This window comes from Diceros bicornis, chromosome 8, assembly GCF_020826845.1.
Source record: "Diceros bicornis minor isolate mBicDic1 chromosome 8, mDicBic1.mat.cur, whole genome shotgun sequence".
NCBI classification, from domain to species: domain Eukaryota; kingdom Metazoa; phylum Chordata; class Mammalia; order Perissodactyla; family Rhinocerotidae; genus Diceros; species Diceros bicornis.
In genome coordinates this window covers 12,724,839-12,742,316 of record NC_080747.1, presented here as the reverse complement: position 1 = coordinate 12,742,316, position 17,478 = coordinate 12,724,839, and the positions used below count along the sequence as shown (strand labels likewise).

Below are 17,478 nucleotides of genomic sequence, written 5' to 3'. Positions count from 1 at the left end.
CTGTATATCTTCCTTGGAGAAGTGTCTGTTCATTTCCTCTGCCCATTTTTTGATCGGGTTGTTTGTTTTTTTGTTGTTCAATTGTGTGAGTTCTTTATATATTATGGAGATCAACCCCTTGTCAGATGTATGTTTTGCAAATATTCTCTCCCAGCTGGTTGGTTGTTTGTTCATCTTGATTCTGGTTTCATTTGTCTTATAAAAGCTCTTTAGTCTGATAAAGTCCCACTTGTTTATTTTTTCTTTAGTTTCCCTAGTCTGGGTAGGCATGTCATCCGAAAAGATTCCTTTAAACCCAATGTCAAATAGTGTGTTACCTATATTTTCTTCTATGAGTTTTATAGTTTCAGGTCTCACCTTCAGGTCTTTGATCCATTTTGAGTTAATTTTTGTGAATGGCGATAGCACATGGTCCACTTTCATTCTTTTGCATGTGGCTGTCCAGTTTTCCCAACACCATTTATTGAAGAGACTTTCCTTTCTCCATTGCATGTCCTTAGCACCTTTGTCGAAAATTAGCTGTCCGTATATGTGTGGTTTTATTTCTGGGCTTTCAATTCTGTTCCATTGATCTGTGTGTCTGTTTTTGTACCAGTACCATGCTGTTTTGATTACTATTGCTTTGTAGTATGTTTTGAAGTCAGGAATTGTGATGCCTCCTGCTTTGTTCTTTTTCTTTAGGATTTCTTTAGCTATTCGGGGTCTTTTGTTGCCCCATATAAATTTTAGTATTCTTTTTTCTATTTCTGTGAAGAATGTCATTGGGATTCTGATTGGGATTGCATTGAATCTGTAGATTGCTTTAGGTAATATAGACATTTTAACTATGTTTATTCTTCCAATCCACGTGCATGGGATATCTTTCCATTTCTTTATGTCATCGTAGATTTCCCTCAATAATGTCTTGTAGTTCTCATTGTATAGGTCCTTCACCTCCTTGGTAAGATTTATTCCTAGGTATTTTATTCTTTTTGATGCAATTGTAAATGGTATTATCTTTTTGAGCTCTCTTTCTGTTAGTTCATTATTAGCATATAGAAATGCAACTGATTTTTGTAGATTGATTTTGTACCCTGCAACTTTGCTGTAGTTGTTGATTGTTTCTAACAGTTTTCCAACAGATTCTTTAGGGTTTTCTATATATACAATCATGTCATCTGCAAATAGTGAGAGTTTCACTTCTTCGTTACCTATTTGGATTCCTTTTATTCCTTTTTCTTGCCTAATTGCTCTGGCCAAAACCTCCAGTACTATGTTGAACAGGAGTGGTGAGAGTGGGCAGCCCTGCCTTGTTCCTGTTCTCAGAGGAATGGCTTTCAGTCTTTCCCCGTTGAGTATGATGTTAGCTGTGGGTTTGTCATATATGGCCTTTATTATGTTGAGGTACTTTCCTTCTATTCCCATTTTATTGAGAGTTTTTATCATAAATGGATGTTGTATCTTGTCAAATGCCTTCTCTGCGTCTATTGAGACGATCATGTGGTTTTTATTCTTTGTTTTGTTGATGTGATGTATCACGTTGATTGATTTGCGGATGTTGAACCATCCCTGCGTCTCTGGTATAAATCCCACTTGATCATGGTGTATGATCTTTTTAATATATTGTTGTATTCGGTTTGCCAATATTTTGTTGAGGATTTTTGCATCAATGTTCATCAGCGATATTGGCCTGTAATTTTCTTTCTTTGTATTGTCTTTGTCTGGTTTCGGTATCAGGGTGATGTTGGCCTCATAGAATGATTCAGGAAGTGTTCCATCTTCCTCTATTTTTTGGAATAGTTTGAGGAGGATGGGTATTAAATCTTCTTTGAATGTTTGGTAAAATTCACTGGAGAAGCCATCTGGTCCTGGACTTTTATTTTTTGGGAGGTTTTTGATTACTATTTCAATCTCTTTACTTGTGATTGGTCTATTCAGATTCTCCATTTCTTCTTGGTTCAATTTTGGGAGGTTGTATAAGTCTAAGAATTTATCCATTTCTTCTAGATTGTCCAATTTGTTGGCATATAATTTCTCATAGTATTCTCTTATAATCCTCTGTATTTCCATGGTATCCGTTGTAATTTCTCCTCTTTCATTTCTAATTTTATTTACTTGAGCCTTTTCTCTTTTTTTCTTAGTTAGCCTGGCTAAGGGTTTGTCTATTTTGTTTATCTTCTCGAAGAACCAACTCTTTGTTTCATTAATCCTTTCTACTGTTTTTTTGGTCTCAATATCATTTATTTCTGCTCTGATTTTTATTATTTCTCTCCTTCTGCTGGCTTTGGGCTTTGTTTGTTCTTTTTCTAGTTCTGTTAGGTGTAATTTAAGGTTGCCTATTAGGGCTTTTTCTTGTTTTAAACTCCTTTATTTATTTTTTTAACTGTAGCGTACTTTTTCATTTTAGGGGTTCACCAAAAGAACTTTTGCTCCTTCTTAACATTTGTCTTTTACTCTATTGCTGCCTATTAACCAGCATTTTGAATAAGGATAGGTTAAAGGAATATAATGGAAAGCAGTAAATTTTGTTGTGTATATACACCTCTGAAACAAGGCTGACAGGAAGTTGTCAAGGCTCCATGAACATCCATTCAGTTAGCAGACACTGAGTGGATGCTATGTGCCGGGCACAAGGCTGGGCACTGTGGCACGTGTGGAAAGTACTGAGATTGTGTCGGGCTCACAGGCTAATAGAGGAAAGAGGGAACTAGAACGCAGTCTGGTGATGCTGAAGTGAGCTTGGTGGGAAATGGTCGTGTGCTTAGGTTTTTCAAGTAATTTAGAATTTTTTTACGTCTGACATTTTTGTACAACCTTCTTCTTAAGGAAAGAGATTACGTTTTGCATTTCATTTATTACACCCAATACCATGCCTGTTACGGGCATTTAATAACTTCCTCTTAATTTATTTTGATGCATTGCTAGTTTTTAGATACCTGTGAAAAATCAGAAACAGATGTAAAATGAGATATAAGATCTTGGAAATATGTTTCCAGAAGTTATTTTCTTGTAGAAGCTATAAGATCCAATGATATATCTTACAGTGGCTTAAGTTCTAATCTGAATAGATCCAAAGGCTACCTGACTTGTGGCAGCAAAGCCCCTCCTCTACACACACACCTAGATTCTCTGTGTGCCTGGATTCTTGGTTTATAACTAAGTCAGCTAATGGTGTCCATGAGAGAGAGTAGTGGGCATGGGTGGCTGGTCCCAGCAGAGCCCATGTGGGATCCCACAGCAGGGTTGTTGTGCCAAGGGACAGTAATCCCTAAGCCTGCTGACAGCTGGATGTTTGAAATCGTATTCTCGTTTGTACTTGACTTTCCACAACTTATCTTGTCTCCTTTATCACTACTGTAACAGAGAGTATGATGAAAGGAGCCCTTAAAGTTGGTGAATTCCTCTTTAGTTTTTTTTTAAAATCAAATACTATTTATGGAAGCTTGCCCCAAGTTCCCAAGATCGTGAATAACGTGAGAAGAATACCAGCTATTTTGTGTGCCAGGCAGAAGGCTATGCACTTTACATCATTATCTCATCTAATTCTCCTAGTGGTGAAGTAGATACTTTGCTTTTGTAGATGAAGAAACTAGAATTTAGATCATGAAGAAACTTGCCCAAGGTCATATAGTTAGTGGCAGAGTTTATTGTTGAAAGAGGTCCCCTGATTCCCCAAACCTCAACATGATGCAGACTCACTAAACTGCCCTGCGATGTCAGCATGTGTAGCCCCATCTGTGTTGTCTCCACTGCACCCTCCGGCCATCCAGGTCCTGAATTGCCGTAGGTCCTTATCAACATTTCTAACCTGTTTCTGGCTCTGTCCCACTACTATATCCTTCTTCTGGGTCTTAGGAGGTTATCTGTTTGTGGGGTTGTTTTTTTGTTTTTTGTTTTTTTACTGAGGAAGATTGGCAACATCTGTTGCCAATCTCCCTCTTTTTGCTTGAGGAAGATTTGCCCCTGAGTTAACATCTGTGCCAGTCTTCCTCTATTTTGTATGTGGGTCGCTGCCACAGCATGGCCACTGATGAGTGGTGTGTAGGTCCACACCTGGGAACTGAACCCTGGCTGCCAAAGCGGAACATGCAGAACTTAACCACTAGGCCACAGAGCCGGCCCCCTGTTTGTGTGTTTTATCAGGTCTTTGGTAGTGAATTGACATTTTAATAAATGTGGTAGAGGTGAGCAGACTTGACAAATTACATCTCTATGACAGGGAAATAAATGATTGATCAATATCTTTGTCATAGTGATCAAAGAGGGGGAATATTGTTCAGTTGACTTCAGCACATGTCCCTACCAGCTGTTTACTGTCTCATTGAGGCAGCTATAGAATTAAAGGATTTTATAATGAGCCTGCCTAATTAGTCATCCCACCAGTACATTGGCTCCGTGAAGGAAGGCAGGGACTCCACTCACCACTGGTCCCGCCCACCAGGTAGGGCTTGGCACAGAGAAAGTACAGGATAAATATTTGTTGAATGAATTATCCTTTAACTTGAGAAAATATGGCTTTTTTGATATTTAATTGAATGCTAGTTCTAGCTCTGTTATTGTTTATTGAAAACATTATAGTTTTGCCCTGTGGAGATTTCAGATTTCTATGGTAGCCTATGATATTATGGATTCTGTTCATATTAAGAGATTTAATTGTCTCTTTTTTCCTTTACTTTATAGATCATCTCTGGGTGTTGTTTCCAGATGTCTGTATGGTGATTGCATCAGAAATTGCTGTAGATATTGTAAAACATGCCTTTATCACCAAGTTCAATGACATTACTGCAGACGTATGTGTTTTAATAAGCTATTCAATGTTTAATATTGAATTATGCTACTTAATCTTATAAAATCGTAGAATAAGTTTAGGTTTGCATTTATGAAGATAATAAAAGAGCACTACTACTTAAAAGTTAGAATTACAACTTTAAATTTCTAAAAATTATTACATTACTGAAAGTATATTATATCACTATAGAATAGTCCTGGTTCCATACTTTTGGGTGGAGGTATAGTTTGGCCAGTAGTTGATGTCAGAGTGCCACTGATTTGGAATCATTATAAACTGTTAATACTATCATAATCTCTTTACTTAATCACATTGTTTCTGTTTAAAACATTAGACTATCAAAACTTTTCTCTCTGCTTGGATTTTTAAAATATTTTATACTTAAAAATTGATTCTTCTGTGATGATGAATAGGTTTCTCGTAAGTTATAGAAAACAAGGGCCTATGTTTTTCTGGTGAAAGCATTTGATGAAACTTTGAGAGATTTGTTTTATATTGTAACCAGATATTCCGTAGAATTTCCAGAAATAGATATGTGGCTATAGGCTCATTGTGTACTAAACGTAAGAGAGTTTCCTAGTGCAGTCTTCCTTCCTACTTCAATCCCAAAATGAATAGTAACTTCAGCAGTTTTCTAGATTTTACTTGTACTTGGTCTTACTCTAATACTTAACTGTTTTATTTCAAAAGGCAAAGATTTAAAATCTAATGCATTTGCAACTAGTACAATATGATGATTTGATTATGAGTTTCAGAATACTTTTAATATACTTGAATAAAATACGGTTTTACACTTTTTTTTTTTTTGGTGAGGAAGATTGGCCCTGAGCTAAAATGTGTTGCCAACCTTCCTCTTTTTGCTTGAGGAAGATTGTCCCTGAGCTAACACCTGCACCAGTCTTCCTCTATTTTTTGTATGTGAGACGCCACCTCAGTATAGCTTGATGAGTGGTGTGTAGGTCCATGCCCGGGGTCAGAACCGACAAACCCTGGGCCGCCGAAGTGGAGCCCGTGAACTTAACCACTACACCACTGGGCCAGCCCCTACACTTTCTTGTAAAACACTGACAAAGTAATTTCACCATTTCCTCTCTTGGCTTCCTTTAATACAGAATGATTCCCTTTTCATGGGATCATTTTCTCAGCATCTGAAATCAAAATTAATAGGCATGATTCAGATACTTAGTGCTGTTTTTAGTGGAAATGACAATTTACAAGTGCCTACATAACTACTGTGTTCTCTAACTCAGTTTTATATCTTACTTGGCATCCATTTTTCTAAAAAGGAATCAGTATCATTACATATACAGTACTAAAAATTTTTTAAACTTTTAATGTAAAATTTCAAATTTATTTTATATATATATTATATTACTTAAAATGGCCACTCTTCCCAAAATTCTAGACTCTCAGGATCATAATCATTGAATATTTATCTCTTTGAAGAGAAACCTTTAAAAGGCCCGTCAACATAACAGTTGGGGGAATTGAGGCTATGTTTTACCCTTGTAGCAAAACAGAGAAACACCGCCCAGGTGTCTGCTAGGTTGTTAGCACCTTTTTCCTGGTTAATTATTAAGCATTTTCATCTACAAAGTCTAAGTCTTTCCTCTTTATATATTTGCACTGTATTACTTAATATTGCATTCTTATTTGTCCTTAGGTCTACAGCGAATATAGAGCCAGCCTCGCTTTTGATCTTGTTAGCAGCCGACAGAAAAATGTGAGCGTTATAGAGACAGTCTGAAATTAACTGAACAGTGGTTTAATTTAGCGTGGAATATTACTTAAGGGAGAGCTGCGTAAACTTCCTACTTATCTCCATTCTAAATCTTTGGAAATTAATAAAAATAATACTTAACATTGAATAGGGTATGATTTTTACAACATTGTAACAGTTATACAACTTTGTATTTAAAACTTCTTATGAACATTTAGATTTCTATATCATTTTACTAAATTACATGATAGGTGCCAGGTTCTCTGCTTGCTCCTAGCTTCACCTGTTGAGAACATTTGCTGATGATGAGTGAATAGTACTTTTTAAATGCTGTTTAAATCCCTTAAATCCTTTTTTTCTTTCTCTCTCTAGGCGTATACTGATTACAGTGACTCTGTGGCACGGAGGATGGGGTTTATTCCTCTCCCACTAGCTGTTTTAGTAAGTCCATACTTTTTTCCCTTTTTTATGATGAGATAGCCATCATTATAGAGTATTAATAAATAGATTATCAGTAAGTTTTTTTGAAAAGGACTTGATATAAAAATTAAAGGTGAATGATTTGGAAGGAAATTTTGTTTTAAATTATAGCATTATCCTTTTGGATTTTGAACTATCCAGTAGATAAGTGATATTAAGGAACTGTTTTATATAATGTCTTTCCTAACAATGAGAATACGCATTTTTGCTTCTTCATTTGGCAAAGATTTTTGTTTTTGAATGGAAATACCTGGTGGGAGGCATTGGCATGGCCATGGTAACACACACTGGTGGAAGTATAAGTTGATCCTACATTTCTAAAGGGGAGTTTGACAGTATTATGCTGTGATGCAGTATTGTAGTTCTAGGACTTTATCCTAAGAAATAGTTTAAAAAAGTGATATGATTTATAGACAAGGTTGTACATTGCAGTGGCATTTATGGTAATAAAAATTTGAAGACAAGTGAAACAGATTAAATAAATTATGGTATGCTCAAATGAAGAAATATTTTGTATCCAATATAATTACTACTTTTTAAAATTTTTATAATGAAAATTTCTACTGTTATACTTAGGAAATATCATATATTTTTTAAATAATAGCACTGAAATTTACTAGATCAACCAAAAAAATAGTCATCAACTTTGAATATTTTAATGAATTGCTCAGAACAGCCTTGCAAAAAGTTACTAGTCGCATCAGGCTGTAATGATGTTAATTAAGATTTGCTGGCTGTACCTGTGTTTGATTATGTTCCTTGTTGGCACCCTATTCTCAGATCAAAAGAAATGCAACCATCTTACCAAGACATCTAGAGTTCTCTTATACATGCAAAGACTCATGGAAGTCAACTAAGAGATGTATAAGGAAGTTGTAGGTCATGCCAACTGTATTTTAGACCAGCTTGCCTGACATTTTTTAGAGGGTGGATGATTAATCAGTTTAATGTTGTTTAGATTTCCATGTGACTCTCCAGCTAACCATGTCCTAAATGTTTTCAATTATATTAGTAACTTGTTTATTACATAATAATATAACTTTCTTTTGCGTGGGAAAAGGAACTCTTAGAATTTTGGTAAAAGAGAGGATTTTAAAGAGTAAAATTATTTGTTAAAGGTTTAAGAGAGAGATAAAACAGAATATTAAATTTTTCTGTTTGTTTCTGTTTCCTGCAACTGGAAACGTGATATATACAGTGTGAGGATAAACCTAGGTTGCCTGACTGATTTTTTTAGAAAAGCGTGAGTTAAGTGGTTAGATTTAAATGTAGCCCTGCTTTTCCAAATAATAATTGACTATCTAGTAACTTATTTGCTAAAAAACTCTGTTTATAATTAGTATGAGTTTTTTATTTAATATTTTTAAATTTTCTTCCAGCTTTTGTTTTATTTTTTAGATGAGTTTTCATTGTTGTTATACCAAAAGATTTAAGCTTAATTAGTAATTGATTAGCAGAACACTTCTGGAACGTCTCCTGTATTTTCCAAGAGAATTACACAGTTATGCGATGATCTAGCAGGTTTTCTTCTGCAGCACTTTTCCCAGAGAGCTCCAAAGTGACACTGGAGCTTTGGCAGACATCCAGGAGCCTTGAGGAATATTCCGAGGCCTCAGTAATCAAGTTAATTCTTTAATTAAGAGTGGCAATGTTTCTTTCTAAATGTTACCTTAGGTCCTAAAATGAATTCATATCCAAAAAAAAGGAAAATAAATCATGTATTAAGGTCTTGTGGAAATCAGACTTTGGACCTATGTATCTTAAAGTTACTTAATAATATACTGGATAAAAATGAAGTCATTTAAGCCTTGAAGGTGATAATTGGTTTGCCTTTCCTATTAATGAGTAAAATCTTAGAGCCACGTTAACCTCCATCATAAATGTTTGTACAACAAGTCCTTTCCCTGTTAGAGATTGTGACAGAGAAGATGACTTCTAGATCAGTTTTCTCATAGTGAAACTTTAACATATGACAGTCTATTCCCTCTGTCTCCTCCCAATTGTTCTTTTGTTAAAAGCATTTTAAAAATATCGTTTAAAATATATCTTGTGATATTTATTTAAGACACCGTAATAGACCCTTCCAGTCGATGATAACATTACTAGACCAGGTCACTTATTTTCCCTGACTTCCATTTCCATAGAGCATCCCCCAGACCCTAATACATGGGCACATTATTAAGCTCAACCTATCATGTATAAACATTTTCCAGTGATAGATCCCCTCAGATTTATTCAGCAGACTTACATGGATAGTGCTGTTACTCCTATATTTCTGTGAGATAAGTAAGAAATAGGTGTTTAACCATAACTCTCTGAAACAACTTTTCTGACCTTTAAGTAATTAATTTTGTGATAGTATTTAGTTTTTTTAAACAGTACAAACCGCCTAAGTTTCCCTGTTCTCTCTGCTCCCTATGAGTCATTGGGGGTGCTTAAAAAGAGTCACAGAACAAAAGAGAGAAAAAGCAAGAATAAGGGACGTGGCTACGAAGTGGTTCCAGCTCTGGTAGGGACATGTGTACAAGATGAATCCGTTTGTAGTTCCCAGAATAATTTTTTGTTTAAAAACCAGCGGATTTGCATCTCTGTTAGGTACAAGTGCATGTCATTCCTGCACTAGGTGTAGTGTCTGACCTCATAGAGTCCATAGCAGGTGAATGTTGCCTTAGCCACAGGCCTGCTGTGTTTGCTTGATGAAACCCAAATCTACCACAGAAGACTCACAAGCAGCCAGGTTGTGATATGAATCAACAAATCTAGAACTGCTTACTTGGATTTAGACAAAGGCTCAGAGATGTGCCTGTAGTGTTAAAATCAGCATGGAGAAATCTTTATTTAAATATTAACTAATAATTCTGTGGTTGTGTGTTTTGTTTGTGTGTTTTGTTGTTTTGGTTTGTTTCTGGCTAGCTCATCAGAGTTGTAACAAGCTCAATTAAAGTGCAAGGAATCCTGTCTTATGCCTGTGTCATACTCTTCTATTTTGGGTAAGATTAACTATTCTTGAATATGTTTTTGGTTATACAGTAAAGTATAAATGCAAAATGTCATGGAAGTTAATATCAACCAAATCATACTGCACCCACTCTTAACTGTCCTGGGGGCTCCCTAACAGCTTGTACCTCCACATGTATTTGTGACTCGTTGAATTCTGGTTAAATTAAATATGCTGCTATTTGGTAGTAGTATTAATAGCCCTTTAGATTTTATTTTAATCTTTAGTGAAATCATTTACATAAAGCCCTTTTTGCTTAGGATTTAAGTTTCACCAATATTTTCTTTTATAAAGTCTGCCATTGCAGTCAGACATTTTTCTATGTTCAAAACGTCTTTGAATTTCTTCTGTTTGCCACAGTAATTATTTAGCATGCTCTGGGCCTGTGTCATATAAACCCAGAGAAGATGCAGAAATGTAGTTTCTCTGTGTATGGCTGGCTGGACTTTTCTCTGCAAATTTGGTGATCTCATAGCTTACACTCTGGCTAGGGAGACAAATGCTAACAAGTAAACAACTCAAACAATTTAGGAGAGTAATAAGTGGTATGAAGAAAATAGCAATATAAAATGGTATTTTTTCCATTGTTAGTTTTCTCAAGAAATGAATTTATGATAAAGTAGCCCAGCCTAGCTTTAGATTTACTTATTTAAAAAGAGAAAAGGGACCCTGTCCCCACAGTCATTCATGACAGGTGCGTTGCATAGGAGTTATGCCCGGAGTGTCGCCTGTGAGACGGTCAGAACTGACTATCTCATGAGGAAAACCATGGGGCGAGAATAAGCCTGGCAGTAATCACTTCAGTGGTAGATGTACTCAGAATCTTCTTCTGGGATGAAGTCTGCCTTCCAGAGACTTCTGAGGTGGTCCCAGTTTCATGTTTTGAGTGCGTTTTTTACATTGCTCTCTACCTGGTGCCTGGCACGTGGCAGGTGCTCTGGAAGCTTCTGTCACAGGGGCACGGGCACAGTCACTTGTCATTGTCTGCACTGAGCATCATGAGGTGTAAATGTGCTTCCTGGCACCCTCAGAGCCATGTTCAGGCAGTGCTGCTGATCTCAGTGAGACCCACGGCGAGATTGAATTTGGATCAGATTGCACACCAGTTACTGTTTTCTATCTGAATGAACATGTAAATACATTACTTTATTAAGGTAACTCTCTTCAGTTTTTTGACATTAAAAAACATAAGATCTTCCTTTTTTGGTGCAAATGTTCACACTGCTCTCCAAAGTTCTTCCCAGCATTGTGCCTTACTCATCAAGCGGTATTATAATTGTTCCCATCCTTGTTTAACAAGCTAGCTATTCTCATGTTTTTCTTTTGACGTAAACAAATCAGGACATGAAGCACGTATTCCACATCTGAAAACCTTTCTTTAGGTACAGTTGCCTGTGCACCATTCATCAAAGTAGATGTGCTTTAATCTGAATTATGTAGAATTCACCACCTCCCACAACCCTCACCGCCATATCACCTCGCTCCAGCCTCTCACCACTGCTCCCCCTTGATCGTCCAGCCGGGCACATCCGCTCCCTGACCTTTCCACTCCACTGATTGATTCTTGTTATCCCTATATCAGTGTAATACCCAAATTATCCTCTCCTCCAAAATCTTTCTCCAAGCCACCTTGTCCGTGAAGCCTTCTTTATCCTTAATCTCACCAAGCCCAGGGATCTCCCTTCAGCAAAAACAAGTCAGAATTCAGTTGGGCCTCCTGAGTTACAATGCCATGCCTTTCCCCCACCACTCCCAGTTTCAGCCTCCTTTCCCCCAGACTCACTCGCTGAGTTGTGGAAGGAAGGTTGGCAGCCCCTGCCCTCACTGATCCGCTCAGCACTCCTCAGTGAGTGCCTGCTAGGTGCCAGGTACTGGTTCCGGAGCTGTGAGGGATCAACCAAGAAGACAGACGAGTGCCCTGCCTTCGTGTCACTGACATTCTAGTGGAAAACAAGACCACAACCAGAAAAACAAATTGCTATAAAGTTACAGTTGGTAGTAAGGCATCAGTAAGAAAAATATGGAGTGTAAGGAGATGGAGAAGGACAGAGGTGGCTGCCTTAGAGCGGCAGGGGAAGCCTCTCTGGGGAGCTGATATTTCAGTGGAGACCAGATGGAGGAAGGGAGAGAGCCACGCGGCTGCCTGGGAAAAGAGCAGGCTTGGCAGCGGGGACACAGGGCAGGCCTGACGTAGGAACAGCGGGGAGCTGAGGCAGCTGGAGCACAGCAGTCCAGGTGGAGTGTGTGGGAGAGGACCCAGCAGCCATGGGAAGGGCCCGGGTTTCAGCTCTGAGGAGCTGGACGGCTCTGAGCAAGAGAAGGCTAGATCCAGCTGGCTTTTTTGCAAGGCCTCTCTGGCTGCTGAGTAGAGAATGGACCAGCTTGTGTCAAGAGGAGAAGCCAAAGTCAGGCCAAGTCAGGAAGCCATTACAGTCATTGCAGGGAAAGGGGACCGTGGCTGGAACCGTAGTGGTGGCAGTGGAGTCGTAAGAATTTGTCGACTAGGTGTGTATTTTGAAAATGGAGCTGGACAGGACTTGCTGATGAGTTGATTGGGTGTGCAGTGTGAGGGAACGAGAAGAATCAAGTATGATTACAAAATTTGGGGCCCAAGCAATTAGGGCAATGGGATTGCCATTTACTGTGATGGGGAAGCCTGTGAGATATATATGTGGGGTTTTGTTTTGTTTTGTATTGTTTTCTCGAGGGTTGAGGTTGGAATCAAGAGTTCTGGTTTGGATTTAGTAAGTTTGAAATTCTATTAGACATCCCCTAGGTGGTATCAAGGAAGCAGTGGAAGGTGTGAGGAAGGAGTTCAGAGGAAAGTTGGGGGTAGGGGTAAATTTGGGAGTGTGTGCACGCAGAAGTCCTTGTGGCTCTGGGTCTGTGTGAGGCCCTCGGTCTTTGCATCCTTACCTCCTGGCCTGGGGAGGCTGGGGACTGTGAGGGAAGCCTGTTTGCTTCTTGCTTTGACCTCCTCTCAGGCCCCTCCTCAGACTTGCCCACACTGACTTGTAATTTCCTCTTATTGCCAGGATTTCATCTCAGGCATAAGAAACAGCAGCCTGCTTCTTCACTCACTGTAAAACTAGCAGTGAGGTCCTTGATTCTGTGTCATTTAAGGGCCCTGTATACGAGAAGATATCAATATGAAGAGGAGTTTTGTTTGTTTTCAGAATTTTCTGCCAGATTTGTGTCCACTGCTTTAAAATGTTATGTACCTTTTGGTCCAGAAATTCCACTTCAGTAATTATAGCTATCCAGGAATTTATCTTAAGGAAATACAGATTTAACATGTTTTCCTATCAGAAACTTTTTAATAGAAGGAAAATATTGGAAGTAACCTAAATATCAGAAGTTAAGGGTTTTGGGGGGCTTTGTTATACGATAAAACTTACAGTGAAATGTTATAAGACCATTAAAATAACGTCACTGAGGAACATTAACTGGTATTGAAAAAGATTCATGGTATATTGTTACGTGAAACAACTGCAATAATAAAATAACAAAACTGGTTGACGTTTCTGTGTGCCAAGCGCTGTTCTGAGCACCTTACTGAAATCATCTCCTTTATGGATTAACTGGGTAAGAACCTCACTCAGGTTCTAAGCACTGGAGTCGGGATGTGAACTCAAACACTTGGACCCCAGAGTCTATGCTCTGGCTCTGAACTCCAGTCCCCTACTGCCTTGTAAAAGAGACCCCGTTTAAGAACAGCGAAAAAGTACAAATCGGTGTATGTTCACAGCAAAAATGACAGAAAAGTAATATACCACATGTGCCAGTGATTATCACCAGGTGTAGAATTATAAGTTATTTTATTGTTTTCTTTTTTGTTCACCTGCATTTACTAAATGTATTTGTTTTATAACGAGAGAATAAATGTTAAATAGTTTAGTACCAGGTAAGACTTCTAAGTAGTATAATTTCTTCTTATAATGAGAACTAAGGAATTTATCAAAAGTTTTCCCGTGTGGTAAAGAAGCCTCGGGGAGCTTGGGCTTTGCATAAGGAGCTCCCACATCTCAGACCCGGCCTTCTGACCTCTGGGCCCTCTGACCCCTGGTCTGTCCTCTTTCCACCATGCCCTGCAACTTCTCATTAGCGATGGTAGTGGATGGCATTCGCAGTGACTGAGATAAATCCCAACAGGTTGTTTGTTTCTCTCTGGTTTTAGGTTGATATCCCTGAAAGTACTTAATAGCATCGTGCTATTGGGAAAATCATGCCAATATGTGAAAGAAGCCAAAATGGAAGAAAAGTTGTTTAACCCTCCCCCAACCAACACTCCAGGCAAACCATCCAGTAAATCACAAAACAGATGTAAACCTTCCCAAGGTATGTTTGGTTCTCTTCCTCGCTTCTCTAAAGAGTTAATTGTCTGAACTCCCCCTAGTAAATCACTGTTCTGTCAACGGTTAGCAATGCTTTCAAGATCTGATTTCACTTTGTTTGGTTGCTATTGTTCTTTGGTATTTATATTTTAGCTCTCGTCACAGACACACTGATGCAGCACTGAGTTTTTACCTTCATTTCTTGCTCAGTAGATGGTTATTGAGCACCTATCATATGGCAGGTCCAGGAGACACAGCAGTGGGGAAAAGGCAGAGTTTATTCTAGATTGTTGGGGAGAGGGGAAGAGCGCAAATAATGAATATGCACTATGTCAGGTGGCAGTAAGTGCCAGAGAGAGATCCTTTTAAATCTCTCGGAAGGGAAGTGTGGTGGGAGTTGTGGCCCTCCCCAAACCGAGGGGGAAGGAGCATCCCAGGCAGAGGGCCCACAGGTACATGCAGAGTCCCCAGGCAGGAACATGCTTGGCATGTCGAGGGACAACAAAGGCCAGGGTGCTGGAGTGGACCCGTCCCTGGGAAGAAGGGCTGGAGGAGTCAGAGAGGCCGCTGAGGGCTCCAGGCCTCCCAGGGCCCTGCAGGCTGTTGTGAGGACGTTGGCTTTTACTCTTCGTGGGAAGGGGCCGTTGTAGGGCTTAGAGCAGAAGACTGACGTGATCCAGCTGACATTTATTTAAAAGGATCCTTCTCAAGGATCCTTTCTGTGGAAAACAGACTCAAGAAGGGTGAGCCCAGAGTCAGAGGCTGGAAGGAGGCTGGCTGCCTGGCTCAGAGTAGGGGTTAGTGGTGTGAGCAGGAGAACTGAGCCAGATTCTGGATAGATCTGGAAGAGCACAGAATTTGCTGATGAGGTTGTGCATTGTGAGAAAGAGGGAGAAGTTAAGGATGGTTCTGGGGTTTCTGGCCTGGAAGATTTGGAGGGACACTGACTTAATTTTTAAGTCATTACATGGCAGTTCTCTGTTCACATAGGTATTTGTTCATATGTCTTTTAGTTTAAATAGTTTATTTTTAAATGTATGGAGCAACTGTGAGCCAGGTAATATGTGAGATGCCGGAGATACAAAGGTAGATAAATCATGCTTTGAGGGCCTCACAGACTGACAGGAGAAACAACACAAGTGGATAATCCAGATAGGTGAATGAGGTTATACACAGAGGTGAGGAGGGGACAGGAGAGGGTCCCTGCTTGGCGGCCATGATGCCTGAATTAAACGTTGAAGGATGAGAAGAAGTAGGCCCAGTGAAGATGGGTGGAGAGGGCACTTCAGGAAAGGGACCAGCGTGAGCTAAACCATGGGGGCCTGAAAAGCATCCGGAGAACTAGCAGCTCAGTATTCCGAGATTGTGGAGTTTGCTCTGGAAAGGGGCAGAAGATGAGACTTGAGATGGCCGAAGTCCAGTCTGAAGTGAGGGCCGTGTTCATAGTGTATGTTTTCCAGGGAGCTAAAATAAAGTGAAATAAAAACTTGTATAATCACTTGAAAATAATTTTTTCATTGTGAAGAATATGAGTACTATTAGTGACATGAGGATTGCATTTGTTTCAACTAACTAGATAATTCATAGCAGTCCATATGTGTTCTGTTATACTGACTCCTCAACACATTAAGAAATTAATAAGTGTCCATCTTGCTCTCAAGTAGCCTCCAGTCTAATTGAGGGATAAAACCCTTAAGCACATACTGCAGTTCAAGGCCCCTGGATCTGGAGCCATATTATAGGAAGTACATTTTGGATGTGCATGTGAGTGTCTGTGTAGGCTGTCTTGGAGGTGAAGAAACCACAGGCTAGAGACCGTGCAAGAAGGTATTGCAAGTCAGGCAGCTCAAGCCCGGTTTGAGGATGGAAAGTGGGGCCGACTCTGAGGACAGCATCGTGTTCCTCATGTTCTAAAAGAGGCAAAAGATGGCAGCAGGGTCGGGGGAGTAGGGAGGGCGGAGGGAGTGATTACCAGGAGAGAGATAATATGTTCATTATCTCGATCATGAGGATGGTTTCAACATGTATATATGTGTGTCGGCACTCATCAAATTACTCGTTTTAAATATGTGCAGTGTGTGGTATATCATTTTTACCTCAATGAAGCTGCTCTTATAAGGACCAAATGTATGATTCAGAAATTGGTGGATCCAGACCCCAGCCCAACTATCTGCAAGGCCATACTCCCAGATCCCTGTGGCCCAGAATAAACATTTGGGGGTCTGTTTGTTGGTTTGTTTTTACTCTGATTTGGACTTCCTGGAGGTGAAATGCTGGCTAAGTCTAGCTACAGTGACTGCCCATGGAGGTGGAGTGTATTCGGGCCTGTTGAGCCCTGACATCCTAACTACAGGAGCGAATGGTAATTTTTCAGGTCTGGCTACAATCATATTAGGGTTTGGTCACGTAGGAGGGAGTTTGTTGTGTAGGAGTTACGATCTTTCCAAAATCAGGTGATGGTGTTATTTTGTGATGTGATCCACATAATAGCCCTTCTATAAAATTTGGGATGAGCATACAGAAATGGCATAGCCTCTAAGTTTCACTATAAATTATGGCTGCTTATATAATATGCTCTCTGGTTATCATTTGCCTTATCTAAAGGCGTGGATGATGGACAGTTTTTTTCAGTATTACTATATTAGTAAGCTCATGTTTATTATAAGGAGAAATCCTTTTCTAATTAAATGGATCTGTTTTTCCACAGAAGAAAACCTTTCTGCTTCGGTCACCAGCCAGCCGGTTCATCAAAAGGAAAATGTCATACCATTACTTGTGACAAGTAATTCTGATCAGTTTCTGACAACTCCAGATGGTGATGAGAAGGATATAACACAGGAAAACTCTGAATTAAAACACAGATCCTCAAAGAAAGATTTGTTAGAGATAGACAGGTTCACAATTTGCGGAAACCGAATTGACTGAATTCTGCGCCTCAGTGTGCCGAAGCTGCTGAGTCCAGGACGGACACGTGCTAAAAATGGCACTTCAATATTTATTTAAAACCTTAAGTTATTAATGGAAAGCAGGTCTTAGTATCCTTCCAGTAATGTGGTCTGGCTGAAGGTCAGGTCACGGAACAGCAGCAACCTCCAGCCTTGACTCTGGAAAACGTGGTGGATTAGGAAAACTTGCTCCTGCTTGGTGAAGCGGCAGAGTCACTTCCAGGCCGAGGGAA

General features: G+C 39.3%; 1 protein-coding gene across 1 annotated transcript in view; it reads left to right on the top strand.

The window, feature by feature from the left end:
• Window positions 1–17,257, top strand: part of TAPT1 (transmembrane anterior posterior transformation 1) — a 66,609-nt gene extending 49,352 nt beyond the window's left edge. The window contains exons 9-14 of the mRNA XM_058546778.1: window positions 4,660–4,769; window positions 6,432–6,491; window positions 6,861–6,929; window positions 9,882–9,958; window positions 14,144–14,304; window positions 17,008–17,257. Coding sequence (XP_058402761.1) covers window positions 4,660–4,769; window positions 6,432–6,491; window positions 6,861–6,929; window positions 9,882–9,958; window positions 14,144–14,304; window positions 17,008–17,225 — 695 coding nt within the window. The 3' untranslated portion in view covers window positions 17,226–17,257. The remainder of the gene's footprint in view (window positions 1–4,659; window positions 4,770–6,431; window positions 6,492–6,860; window positions 6,930–9,881; window positions 9,959–14,143; window positions 14,305–17,007) is intronic.
• The last annotated feature ends 221 nt before the right edge of the window (window positions 17,258–17,478 follow it).